At 37.9% G+C, this 14,759-nt stretch overlaps 1 protein-coding gene across 1 annotated transcript in view; it reads right to left on the bottom strand.

Annotated features, from left to right (window-relative positions):
- Positions 1–14,759, bottom strand: part of SLC9A9 (solute carrier family 9 member A9) — a 174,636-nt gene that overhangs the window by 66,710 nt on the left and 93,167 nt on the right. The window contains exons 10-12 of the mRNA XM_062498885.1: positions 8,870–8,983; positions 7,050–7,161; positions 1,567–1,720 (exon numbers count right to left, since the gene is read on the bottom strand). Coding sequence (XP_062354869.1) covers positions 1,567–1,720; positions 7,050–7,161; positions 8,870–8,983 — 380 coding nt within the window. The remainder of the gene's footprint in view (positions 1–1,566; positions 1,721–7,049; positions 7,162–8,869; positions 8,984–14,759) is intronic.

Raw genomic sequence — 14,759 nt, 5'->3', positions numbered from 1 at the left:
TTAAAATCAATAATGATTGTCTGCTTTCAGTGTCTTTGGTGAAATCTGTTGCACAAGAGGCTTGAGAAAGAAGCATGTGCATTGAACAGTATAAACAGTTAATATGAGAGTTATTAACAGCCCCTTACTTGTGGTCTTGGCGGGCTTTGCACCTTTGGGTAGCACTAAGTAGCAGAAGAAACGCAATTGCATGCAATTCAATTGCTTGTTAGTGAAAGCATTTCACAATCTTAATTTAAAAATTTTCTAGAGAGCTAAACCATGAGGGGCATCTAGTGACCCAAAGCTCTCAGACTGCACATTGACTACTGTTCACAGCCTTTTTCCCCTACTGTATTCTCAGAATTATTCCTTATCTCCTGTTACAGAAACCCAGACCGATTTGCTCCCCACAATCTAATGAGGAAACTCTTCCTCACCCACACTTCCACTGCCACATAGAAAACTCTTGCTGACTGACAGTGAAAAAGTGGCAAATCTCAGAAAGATGACTGATAGTGCCAGTGTATCCAAACTGTAATGGCCTTGATTGACATTATGGGACATGAGACGTGTCATGAAGAAGAATCAAACTGTCACAGAAATAGAAAACATCTGCGCTGTACATGGATGCCTACATTTTATGTTTATCCAGTACACTTGTACACTAGTCCTTATTTTGTCTGCAGGTTTTGTTATGCTCTTTGTAAAAGCCCCAATTTGGTTATCTTCAGTTGCTATTTCATAGCAAGTCTGACATGAAGGCTTGTAATCAGACATCATTTTGTAAACAAGGAAAACACATGCTATATATAGAATAAATGATAAGGGATTGTGAATTGTAGGCCTATCTTGATACTGAGGTTTTCTGTGGTGATCTTGAAAATCACAGCAGGGTGTTCTGAATGGATTGGGAAGTAACCAGAATCAATAATCAGCATGAGTACACTCATTATTAGAAGTTGAGTTTCAAAAAAGCACATTTGGAAGGACACTGCATTTAAATGAGTTCCTTTTAACTCCAGTTTTCTATTTCCTTCTCTCTTGTCATTTAACCTCCCTTGTCATTCATTGCTCTCTGTCAATACAAGTAACTGTGAAGTGATTTAAAAACAATATAGTAAAGAAGAGCACATAAAATGATGTATAAAAAATTAATGCCTGAACAATGCAGCAGTGGAAGAAGATTTTTTGATCATATTCTCATTATAATCAGAAATACGCAATTTATTACATGTTTGTGTAATATCTGCAGATTTTAGGATGAAGGCAAGATCTTCTTGTATAGCTCTTCCTTAAGCAGCAAGGAGGACACTCTTAAGATGTATTCACAGTGTTTAAAAGGAGCAGTAGTGAAGCAAACTCTTAGGAAACAAGGATGTGTCTGCCCTATGTCTAAAACCATAACAAACTTAGGAAGAACCTGTTCCCTGTGGTCTGGAGCCTCTAACAGGTCCACAAATACTTCTTTTGTGTGCGTTAAAGCTCACAAAAGTAAGCATTAGAAAGCGCAAGGATGTAGCGATTGATCCGTAGGGATCAGCGGACTCTGCAGGGTTGTGTCCTGCTGGCCGCTGCCGCACTGACCTGATCTGCAGCCAGGTGAGCATCGGGGTTGTGCCCCCCCCAAACACCCAGACCGTGAAGAAGACGATCAGCAGGGCTGTGGTGAACATCATCTGCTTGGGCTGGGAGTTTGTGTCCCGAATGGCCAGCGCAAACGCAATCGCACCACGTAAACCTGAAACAAGACAGGGATGATGAGCTTCATGTCATGGAGAAACACAATTGCGATCTTCTCAGCCCAAACCACCTTCCAAGGGCAGAGGAAATTTTCAGATCGTAATCCTGTTTATAAATACTAAGTCATGCTAACTGAAAGGGTGGGATTTATGGCAGCAAATTTGCAAAAGTGAACAATGAAAATACTCTCCTATTCACATAATAATCACATTTTTGTTTTACATACACTGAATTCTTTGTCTTGAATAATTGCAAATTAAGTAGTAATCTGAACTTAATGCAGGTTGAAAAAGAAATCTATATCTTGTGTTCAGTGGGACTACTCACAAAGTAAGGAGCAAGTGAAAAAGAGGATAGACATTAAAATCTGTACCCAAATATGCTATTCATTTCTTCCTTGAAAATATATAATCTCTTCCTTTAAAATAATTTAATGTTCTAAGACTAGTCAGAAAAAAAGTGACTTAAAAACAATGAATAGATTTTCAAAGATGATTGTAAATATCTGAAAGGGGATGCAGAATAAATTAATGTACTTGAAACATTATAACAGTTGTAGAATTATACACCCACAGACTGAATAAGCAAGAAATTATAAAACAGCTAAATGAGTTTTAAAAAAAAAAGCTCCATAGGTAGTAATGAGGTGACTAAATAGGTGTTGACAGAATGCCATGTTTAAAAATTGAGAAGGAAAAAGACTTCTTGTGCCGCAGGCCTTGGGATGAATGCTACAAATAATACTCTATGTTTTCCAATGCCTTTCATTTATCTATTTAAATGTACTGTATCGTTTTGCAAAAAAAGTTCACAAAATAAGGGTAGAGAGCAAAGTCATTGTGTGTATACAATACATGCTGAGTCCAAAAAGTACTCTGCAAAGTATTGAGAGATTAAATCTAGTAATCAAACCTCTTGTAAGGCACTGATGACATGTGCAGAATCATTTAATTAACTGCTAAATGCAGCTATTTTTGGCATAGAACTCCAAAGCTCTTCAAGATTACATAGCTAGAATGTGAATTATTTGGTATAGAAGCTGGGCTTCCAATTATTTGGTATAGAAGTTTATCCAGGGAACAGCACAAAGCCACTTCTGCAAGGAAGAAGCAGACTGGAGTCGCACTATCTGAAAATACTCAGTGGCAGCAGATTCAAAGCACCACAGGCAGACACTGGGCTTGTCCTTGGCTTTGCTTTTGTGTAAAAGATGTCTCTAAGGATGCAGATGCTTTACTATTTTCTAAAAGGGAAAGAATATCATCTCATTTTAAACATATATCTGAGGAGGGAACGTACTACTATTGAAATGGTCTTTATTTCAGTGGTTATAATGGTAATCTGGATAATTAGCACAGCTACATTTCAGTAGAAAACAGTGCTGCTTCCCAAAACTGGAAGCAAATTGCTTATTTCTTGAGCAGTGGACTGGCTGTTTCTTCAGGTCAGAAAAATAGTGAGTGACTTCTGTGAATTTTTCACTTCTAAAAGGCTCAACATGGTCTAGAAGAGATAATTCAGCTTCAACTGAAGACATCTAAAGTAAAATAACTAAACAACTAAAGCAGTGGGAAGCAGATTAATATGCTTAAAATGTAAAGACTTAATAATCTTCCTTGCTTCTCATTATCTATACCTCTATCTATATCTATCTAATATCTATATCTATCTATATTATCGATCTGTCTGTCTGTTTGTCTGTCTGTCTCTCTCTCAACCTCAAAATACTTCCCAGGTAATAATACAGATGAAGGAAGGGAATTTTAATAACCTCAGAAAATGCTGAGATAATAAGGATAAGGAAGATTAAATTTTCTGTAAAACTTCAGGAAAAAGTGCCACCAAAGCCCAGTGGAATGATGGGATGCAGTGGATGGTGGTACCTCAACTACACCCAGAGACAGTGGGGCAGCAGAAGGACCAGCTCTCATGAGCCATTAGCAGAGATTTTCTGCCCTCATCTTTCAGAGGTGCAGTGATGGCAGCTCCACATCCATGTTAATTTATTCATCCTTGGGCTGAATCACAGATTTCCTTACAGATTTCCTTACAGATTTTTTTTTTTCTTTTTTTTTTTTGTGACAGCCATTTGGGATTAATCTTTAAGCAATAGTCTTTAATGTGCCAGAGCCTTCAAAGCAGGCCAGCCCAGGGTTAAGCTCCAGAGTCCCCCAGGACAGAACCCATGTGCCTGAAGGGGGCTGTTGGCCATCCTTTCCCTCACCCTGCACAAACACCTCTCCAAACCCAGACCTCTGAAGAGCCCGTGAGGGTGGAGTGCTTGTTGTGGGCGTGAAAAGCATCTGCCAGGAAAGAAGACTTTCTATGGGTAGCTCTGGTGTTTTGGTTTCAGCTGTAGCTTTCTGCTTTTTTCTTCCTTGCTTTCTTTTCTTCACATATCTGCATCTCTTGAGCAAGTTCACACTGCCACTTCCCACCTCTGTGTCTGTATGAGTGTGTAGATGGAAATGCCTGCACAACTGCCTGTATATGGGTATTTTTTGGTTTAATTCTGCATTTGTATTCATCCTTTTCAGACTCTACTGATGCTGTAATACCTTATATTAACAGCAACCACCCCTGTAGCACTGTCCCACAAGCCTCTCTATTTATGTGTTGTAGAGAAGAGGAAAGCAGAGTAAAAAGTAAATAAATATGTTGGGAGAAGAGTGCTATAAAGACTTTAAAATGTTTCTTTTTCATATGAGCAGAGTGTGTTGGACTGCTCACTTTAGCTGATGTTCAACTTAATTTGAGAAGCTCGGGCTTAATTAGTCTATATATAAAGGACTAATCAAGTTTTCATTTACAATGGAATGTTATCAGGAATCATGATTAAAAACAATTGTAGAAATGAATCCATCCTCTGTAATGTATTGTTAGAGGAGTGGCAGATGGAGATAAAGAATATTATAAATCAAAATGTTCCATAATCCACCTCCAAGTGGAAGCTAACTCTTCTACCTTTTCTCAACTGTATTAATACGCATCAAAAAGCAGCACTTAATGACTTCAGGAAAGTTCTTTGCAGAGCAAGTAATCAACTGCTAATCAACAGTATACTTGCCTGACCTTAATTGCTTTTCTCAGCAATATTTCTCAGCAATCACTTTGGTGATTGTGGCAGCAAAACAAGCAGCAAATGTTTGGTGGATTTGGTAATGATAAGATAGAAAACAAAACTAACCCCAAATTCATTGTTTTCTACACCTGAATGTGTGATGCTGTGGTGAAGAAAGCCATTTCCCCCTGTGATCAACCTGATGTTGTGCCAGAACAATGCAGATAGTAAAACACACATTGAGGTGGTGGATGCCCCATCCCTGGAAACATTTGAGGTCAGGGATGGGGCTCTGAGCAACGTAGTTGAAGATACCCCTGCTCATTGTAGGGGGCTGGACTAGATAACCTTTAAAGGTCCCCTCCAGCCCAAAGTGTTCTATGACTGTTGCTACTGATCTTTGTAGATAATTTCCTTCAAACTCTAATTCAGTGTCTTGGTTACTCATAGAAATGTGTCTTTCTTCTGGCAGCCATTGTCCTCTCTGTTTATCACTATATTCAGTATGATCAGTTTACAGCATTAAGAATGTTATCCGTAGCTAAGCACAAATCTTGGTGCATCATAAAAAATAGAATTACAAGAAAATCTGTGTATCTCATGTTCTGTGAAGTGTGCAGCTGCTGACAGCATGAAAGACAGTCTTTATTATTATAGTTGCAGATTATGCCATTACTTTATTATAATGTAAAGACTTTTCTCTACAAAATAGAGGTTTTTTTCTTTGAAAATAGTAAAAAATTGCTTTTCTGGGAATTTCAACATTTACATTTTAGAAGCCTGCTATACTACTGTTTCAGTTCTCAGCTGCCAGATTGTCCTGGAAAGCTAATGTGTGTGAGTTCTCACGTTCCTCTGCTGGCTGCAGGCTGCTTTCTGCTCCTGTTCTGTGGAGAATGAAATTTGACTGCAGGAAACGAGGACAGAAAAGTTAAAGAATAAGAGAGATTTCAGATGGTTTTCCATTCTATACTTTAGCTGATGAAAACCAAAAGCCAAAATGGAGCCCGGGAACTAGATACCAAATTGATATGAAGCTATTTTTCATGCTGTTGTCTAGTTGGCCACCTGCTAAGCTTACTTGAGGGACCTACAGACCCGGGTTACCCGAGGAACAATCGCAGGGAGCAGTGGGGCTGAAAGGCAGCTCCTGCTGGATGTGTCATCATCCCTCACTCCAGCCTCGCTGGAATTAGCTGACATTTTCAGTGGCAGCTTTTAGCAGAAGGATTGAATGGGTATAGAAATGAACTGCTGTGTTGCTCCCTAGAGAGTTGGAATTACGTAGGCACAAATGAGGCCCCCTGATGTGGAGTGGTCCTGATGAGGAAGCTTGAAATGCAGCACATTGTATTTCACTCGTTATCTGGCTAAATGGATCTCTGCACATCAAGGCTGTCAATCAAGAACTTTTATCCATACAAATGTGGAATAAATTTTGCATAAAAGGCAGGAAAATGAAGCAAAAAAGTTGCTGAGTTTCTAATTTTAGAAAATTATATCATCAATAGCATTGGGGTATCTGCATTTCCGTCTTTTACTGAACAGATATTCTTAGCTTATAAGTGAGTTTCTCCTAACTAGCATTAGAAAGTCAGGTGGAATTATATCTAGCTTGTACAAGTAAAAAAAACATGGAATCCAGATGAGCTTTAACAGTTCTGGGTATGATGTGCAAATCAGACTAGAACATGGCTCCCTCTTCTGGATTTTTTTTTTTAATTATTCTACAAGGTTAACAAAATAAAATTAAATATCAAGCTGGAATACATATGAAAAGGTCGGTGGAATTGAAGCGCTCTCATCCCATGTTTCAAAGTCAAACTGTTTCTGAAGTTTAAGGAATTGCCCAAGACCATGTCTGATCTGAGTATCAGTACTAACACTGCACAACTTGGATATTTATTTGCTGCTATGTAAAATACTCTCAGGTATAATACAGGTGCCTCTAAAACAACACAACTTAAAAACCTGGTACTCCCAAATTGCCACAGAAGTGTAGACAGATGGAGGTGGACAATAGATTGAAAGACCATGGCTTCCTGGGCAGTGAGTTTCCAAAGCATAAATTAAAATAGGTTAAGAGCACAGCGAGATTGATCAGGGGGTATCCATTTGCTTCAGTAGATTGGGAAAGATGACCTTGAGTTTTAAGATAACAGATTCTTTGAGACAGATATGGCTTTTTCCAGTGATAGATGACTATTTTTGTCATTTATTAAATGTGAACAGGAAAAATACCAAAAAAACCCGAAATGGCTCTTACCTGAAAACATCATCATGTGCTGAAAGTTCCTGGGAATCTTTTGTTTTCGACCCAAATTCAAAAGGAAAGAAAGTGGGTATATGTTGGAAGCTCTTGCTACAAAAACTGCCACCTAAAATGTAAGATGTTGAGGAAAATAGTGGACAAACTACTGGCATAATTAACCCAAATATTTCACTAAAATTTATTTTAAGGTGCAACTAAACAAATATATTATCTTCTTTCACGTTTTAGATGCCATGTTCTAATGCTTCCCGTGCAGTGGCAGAGATCTGCCTTCACCAGACATACTGGTTTTATATTCATCCTAATCTATTTCACTTCAATCACTCTACTTCTACTCATCACATTTGTGCCTTCACACGTGACTTCATCTTCAGCCCTTCAGGAAAATGCCCATCATCAGTTGCAGAGAGAGCATTATCTCCTTGAACAGCAATTTGCAGGGAATAAATGTGCTTTTGAACCTGATTATTACTTCCTTATTTCCTGGTGATTCATATTGTCTATATCCAGTACTTTTGGCTTTTTCTTCCCCTTCTCTGAGGACAGTCTTCTGATGAAGTTCTTTATTACTCCTCTGTGGAACTATCCCAAAAGTTGCCTTAATTAGAAGCATGAGGCCATTATCAGATTTAAAGGAAGGCAATCTGAGCTCCTTATATACGCTTTTTTGCACATTTGCAGGTCTGTGCCCTCCCCTTGTCTTGTGGCTCAGGGATGGCACTCCCAGTCTGAGACATGGGCTGGGGAACAGGAGGTGTCTGAGAGGCCATGTCTGTGTCCCATCAGCTGCACCAAGAGCTGCCTGAAGCTCCAGGGCTCCAGTGCTCCTGCCCTGGGCTCAGGCAGCCCCTCTGCAGTCTGCTGGCTCTCAGGGACAGGAGGGACAGAGCCACAGCGGGTGCCTGCCCTGCTCTGCAGCACTGCCCCATCCATCCAGGGGCTGTTCCTGCTGCCTCCCCACGCCTGGAGCGCAAGGACAGGCTGTGCTGCTGCCCTGGTGGGGACACAGGAGCTCCTGGTCCTCACGGCCATCCAGCCCAGCCTGTAGCCAAGGGAGCTCTGGTGCAGCCCTGATCATTCATTTAGAAATTGCATATAAAAATTGCTGCACGTAAACAGCATGCTCCTAACTTTCAAAGCTATTACAGCTCATTTAAAAGTGATAAGCAGAGGGCTGCTGCTCTGAGCAAAAAAAAAAGTATCACTGTATGAAATGTCAGCATGAAAAGAATCTGTACTGCTGTACAAGTAATATTTGTTGAGAAACCATGGCAGAATTAAAGACACATAGCTTTTCTTACCAGTCTTCTAGGCACACAATGGTGTAAGTAATTTAATGTATGCTAGAGATATCAACTATCAAGATAAAAGAAGGAAATATTTGAGCAAAGCAGAACTGTGTGATTTTTAAGAACTTCATATAATTTAAGTGGTTTTGGGAAAGTCCTGCTTATGGCACACATCTGTCTGGAGGCAGCTTTCCAGTTTGTGGATCTGCACTGGCTCTAGACAGGAGAAAAGGTTTTGTGTTGCATCTGTCCCCACAGATGTGTCCCAATACTTATCCCAATTTCTCACCCCACTTGTAAACCATTGGCAAAAGTTCCCCAGCTGGTTAAAAGTTATTTGCCTGTAGCAGAGGAGCAAAACAACAACTGTCCAAAGAACATGTGCTTACATGCATTGAGGAACATGCATTCAAGGAACTGATTGCTTTGCTTGTTGACTTTTTTCACATGGAACATGCATTCCTTCCCTATATATACACACATACACATGCACAGAGATATGTACTTCTTTAAAGCAAAGGATACAAGTGCACCAAATATGAAAAGAGGATTGAAGATGTGGTTTTGAAATGTAAATAGCGCAAGTCCCATGTAGCAGAAGATGACATTCTCAGCCAAAAAATTCATGAACTCGAACAACTTAAATGAGAGACAGAGAACATAATTATCATTCATGTCTACAACAAACTACTGATTATCCCAAGTTTCCTTGGAATACAGAGCCGTTTAAATGAAAGGAACAGAAATTGCTGCTATTTCAAGGGAGGATTTTAAACCCACCTCATTTGCTATACAGTATAAGAAGGTGCCTTTTAGCTTTAAAAATCATAGGTGCTTGCATGTTTTTCCTTGATTTGTATATGAAAGCTTGACATAGACAACTGGTAAAATATATCAACAGACAGTAAGCTATATGAGCTTCAATGCAAACTGCAAGGAAGCTGAGGGAAATTAGCTTCAGTCATGTTTACAGGGGTGAACCTGGGAAATGGCTCTTGGTTGGACAAGTGGCAGTGAATAATGCAGTCCTGGTACAGGTACACTAAGGCCTAGAGAGAAAAAAAAATTCCTAAATGGATTTTTAAGAACCTGTCCCTTTAAAATATAGCACAGTCTTTCTTACTACCATGAATATTATCCTGCAGATGGAAACTCTCATTGCACTGTATGGACATCAGTATCAATACTAGTTTCAAACCAAACTATTTAAAATATCATTTAAAGGTATTGTAAAACAAACTTAAAATGCATGAGTAGGGTACAATTTCTTCTGTTGAAAAACAAGCAAAGCCAAAATATTCATTTGCCTTGAGGGGATATTCTTGATTGTATTTGTGACTGATTATATTAAAACTAATGAAATAAATTTTCCTATTTAACCACATTTGGAAAAAATCAATCATTGCTGCCAAATAACCATAGAGAGAAAAAGGGGCATTTCACTTCTGAAGTCACTTTTGAGCTCAGGATTCTATGCCAACAAATCCTGATGCAGAGTTAGGACTGAAGTTTGTCTGTCTGCAACCAGGCATGCATCGCTATCCAGAATGTTACTATGGAGATATTTTATTCATCCTCAGTGGGCTTCTGTATTTTTTATAATATGTTTGTGCTTCTGGAAATGAATATCTAGTAACAGTCACTAAGATTTAACAAAAGGAAAACTGAGAGCTGTCACAATCATTAACACAAATTTGAGAGGCAAAATGGCATAAAACCCATTAGTATATGGAAGAATATTTTGGACCCCATGGCAGCACCCTCAATTATCCCAAGCACACATTCCATAGCCCTCATTTTGTGCTGCAGTACTGGACAACATTAAACCAAACACAAAAAATATTTGCAGGTTAGTAGTCTTAAATTATTTGAAATTTAGATGAGAGAAACCAGTTGTCAAAAAATTCAAAGTATGGGATCTTGCAACCCATAGAGATTATGAAAAAATCTTGTATTTCCACTTGGGACCAAATATGATCCCATGTCTTTGTGGGAATATCATCTGATGTATTGTTTGAAACAACAGAAAAATGTATGAGGAGTGCCACGACAGGATCTACATCTCTGTAAAACAGATATCTGTGTATAAATGAAAATCTTTTGCTATGAGAAGCCACAACTGCATACTTTAAATGTCGGGATGAGATAAAGTACTCCACAGGTTTTAGAGCTGCATGGTATTTCATTTTTCATTTAGGAAATCTCGTTCAGGACTCAGAAAAATTTAAAGTAGAGGTACTATTGATGCATTTTAGAAACAGAAATTCTTAGACTAGATTTTCTTTCTCATGTCTTCAAAACTTCTGTTAATATACATTTTTTGAATGAAAAGAGATTTTTTTGGTATATCACTGCCTTTGCTCTGTACTTTTTCTCACCAGTCTTACTAAATTCAAGCTTTTATTCTTGCCTGAAGTGCTTTCATGGCATAGCTGATTTTAAACTTCTTCCCACGGGTCTTCCAGCAATCCCATCAAGTTGCAATTTTTATGGACTTGCAAATACAGTTTAGTGCATCTTTTTCATTTCCCCATAAATTCACTTCCTTTTACTTACTACATGCATCCTCCTTCTTCCTACTCCAAACTTTGGGCTGATTTCAATAAATGATTGTTAAAGAGAAAACAATCCCTCATTCTTGTCTGGGTGTTTGCACTCAACACGAACAACACAAACATTTTTCCTTTGCTCTCTGGGCAAATGTGTCGTGTCTCACAGCACAGGCCTGGTGGCTTCCTTGGCCTCTATTCACAGTGGATGTAACATCTGTAGCCACAGCATCTGTGTCAAATGCTTCTGCTGCTGGAATTGTATTGCTGGATATATATATATATATATATATATATATGTATATATTTTTTTTGTGAGCAAATATAATCCAAATGCCTTTTTTTTTTTAGCATGTATCTTTGCTGAACTGTGCTGGTGTTTTCCCTCTTATCTCTATGTTTCTCCGTATTTTGATCTTTCACTGTCAGAGCATGGTTTGCTTGCTGGAAGATTAAGTCCAGACTACTTTTCTTTCTTTGTGTAGCAAAAAAAAATCCAGGTGCTATTTCAGTAGCTAATTTAGATCACACTCCACTCCTTCCTGTTCCAGGCCCAACCATTATATGGTCGATTATCAAAGATTCAGCTCCTTAAAATGGTAAAAGTAGCTTAATAGCTTCATTCAGAATCTTCTGTGTTCCCCACATAGCCTGCTCCTTTTTTTTTTTAAGTCTATCACTCATATGACACATTTTTTTCACTGACTTCAACTTATTCAAATTCCTCATGAGTTAGAAAAAATTAAATAAAACAACTGCTTCAGAACTAGTTATTGGCATAAAAGAGGTGATACCCAAATGCCTTTTTCTAGAACATGACACTTGCTGATATAAAAATTATCCACTGTTCTCTTGACTTTACTTTTATTCCTGTATTTAAGTGTAGTGTTTTATTTAGTGTTCAGCTTCTGTGTTTTGTTCAACAGTAATACAAAGCCCATGGAGAGATTCCATTTAGTACTTAACTGTCAGTGCTGTGCAGCACAAATCCCTTCAGAGCAAAACAATTTGTTCTAAAGAGATCTTCTGAAAACCATGTTAAGAAACAGCTTCCATAGGACCATTTCCCCAAATTCTCATGCCTTTCAGTCAAATGTTTCTGTCATTATTTTAAAGAGGAGATGTCAAGCCCTTTTGATGAGAAGTAGAAAAACAGGAACAATAGGCTTTCAACTGGAATTTAAAAATTCCTGGATCATCCAAGGGGTTGCACCATACACTGTAGCTTCTGGGTGACATCCTCTCCTGTCTGAGGGGCCATGAGCCAGTCCATGCTGTGGCCCATGGGCTTAAATGCCACTCAAAAATTCTTAATTTTTTGAATATATGTACTTGCAAGTGGGATTACTTTAGCGGGAAGAAAAAAATTAGGACTAAAGCCCTGAATAGCGAGTGTTTGGAAGTATTTTTCCCATAACCATAAATTCCCTTCCCTTGTCACCCACACAGGCAACCAACCTTCTTCTACGCTAAATGAAATTGGTATAAAGTGCTTATACACCACTATTAGCTTTCCCAGGGCTACCAGAAAACCATTTTAATATACACATAGCAATAAGGCATCTTTTTGTTATAAAACTAAAACCTCTCAATTACAACGTGGCATTTCTAACTCCACGAAGTCTATAAATCTGGTTACACTTTTAATGTAAGAGCTGCAATAAATCACCAATGTCAACACATTGCAGAGTAGAGTATTAATTACATGAACACTGGTTCAGAACTAATCCAGGCACTTGGTTTAGGTGCTTAGGTTAGTGAGTTACTGAAAATAGTATTTGTTTTTCTTTGGTAATTTCCTCTGTAAGTAGTGGTTATTACAAAAGATTTATATTAAAATTGACACAATATTTATGTATTTAAAAACCACATCATTAATGAAATATTTTTTATTACTCTCAGCTGTTGTAAGTACTAAGAGATGTGCAAAAATTCCGTTTTAAGCTAGGACATTGTTCTGGAAAATTGTGCCACTTTGCAGTTCAGTTCTCACTGGCAGAGGAAGGAATCAATCCAGGCTATCTGTACATTAAGCCTTGCTGTAACCACTGAGTTTATCCTACACCAATGTTTTATTTTAACTCAAGTGGAAAAATTTATATGATATAAAAATGGTATCATTTAATCTTTTCAGTGGGATAAGGAAAGCACAGTCTCTTTTCCCCTCCTTCCTTTCCTCCACCCCCACAGTTAAGTTCCAGCCAATTAGAGCAATAAGCTATGCCAGAATGGCTTTTGTAAGTCGATTTATTTTCTAGAACTACTTATATTTTCACGGAGTGTTAGAGAGATTTTTCTAGGTAAGTAATTAGTACACCTGGAAGACGGAGCACACTAAGTACCAATATCATCTGCAATGAAAATAGAATTCCTTAAAGGAACATCAAAAGGAGAACATAATTTGTGCCACAGTCCCCTTGTGGCTGGGGAGATGGAAAATGTAAGATTCTTGAAATACTGATACTTTAAGGAATATTTCTCATCTCAAGGGAATAAACTTAGTCTGACAGGACTGGGTAAAAGCAGAATGGCAAACGGCATTCTTTCCTCTCAAGGGAATAACATTAGTGTGGAGGTATTGGGTAGAAGCTGAATTATATCCTCAAATTCCTTCTAGGAAAATTTTATGAATTTTAATCATCGATGGCAACATTGCATTTGTTTACTTGATTTATTATCTGCTGAAGGAATGTCATCCCCCTCTTGAAGGTACCTGCAGGCCTTCTGTAGTTGCACTGATTTCACTGAAAACATGGAAAATGCCACCTGTCTGCAGGGTGCACCCTGCAGTGATATATCCTTGCATTAAAACACGGAGAGTTTCCACAGCCAACAGCAGCTAGGAAGATAGGATGTAAAATTGATTATACTTTTAAGAGAGATCTAAAGGTGGCAGAGCTATTAAGAACTGCAGAAGTCAATGTGAAATGATGGTTATAAAATTTATTATCTTTGAATAATGCTATTTAATTAGATCATAGATATCAAAATATTCCATGAAGTCAAGGATAATGATAAATTAATAATTGATGAAAATTGCCTTTCCTTAACTCTTTTGAATTAAAATGTAGTGAGAATTCAAGCTATCATAATTTCCCTGAGATTATAGGAACCTTTATTACAGCCTAATTGCTTTATTTAATTTCTCTTCTGATTAGAAGTTTCAAAATTGGGAAAAGGTTTGGATTTGAATCTCTTTCTTGAAATCTTATACAGCTACAATGAAAGTTCACAGCATAGTGATATAATGCTCATTTCTGAGTATGCTTAGATGAAACAATCAGCAAAAGTAACTTAAATTTGTGATAAAATATTAACTTGTTTATGTTGCTAATTTTGATGCGCAAACACATCTGTCTCTCAACTTGCAAACACACTAGCAGAGAGAAATTCTTACAGGATCTTTACTGTCCTGGGGAAAAATTCTGGTCTTTTTTTATCAGTAGGCTTTGCTACTGAATTAAATGACTTTCACCCCAACAGATTTATTGAAGAAACACAATAACCTTCTATTTCCCTATAGATCTGGGAGGTTTAAAGGATTCATAAGGCCTCAGGAAGAATTAGGAAAGGAGAAAGATATAAAAGAAAACAGTAGTATCAAGAGGAAGGAAAGGCCAGCAATATTTTGCATTTCCATGGTGTGGCTTACTCTCTCTGGCATAATCTGCTCACCATCACTGAGCTTCAGCTTGGGAGAAGCTGGATAAACTCCTGGCACAGAATACACTTCTGACCACCAACAGCAAAGAGAACTGTTGGCTTGAGATATAAAGGCAAATCCTTTATTAATCCTTGATTAAAATTATATTAGGTCTCGAATGGCTTTACTTAGAAAAAAGTTTAAACCAAAAATGTTGAAAATT

The sequence above is a fragment of the Cinclus cinclus genome, chromosome 10, assembly GCF_963662255.1.
Source record: "Cinclus cinclus chromosome 10, bCinCin1.1, whole genome shotgun sequence".
Classification (NCBI taxonomy): domain Eukaryota; kingdom Metazoa; phylum Chordata; class Aves; order Passeriformes; family Cinclidae; genus Cinclus; species Cinclus cinclus.
Note: the sequence above shows the minus strand (reverse complement) of the source record. Positions and strands in the feature narration are given on the sequence as shown.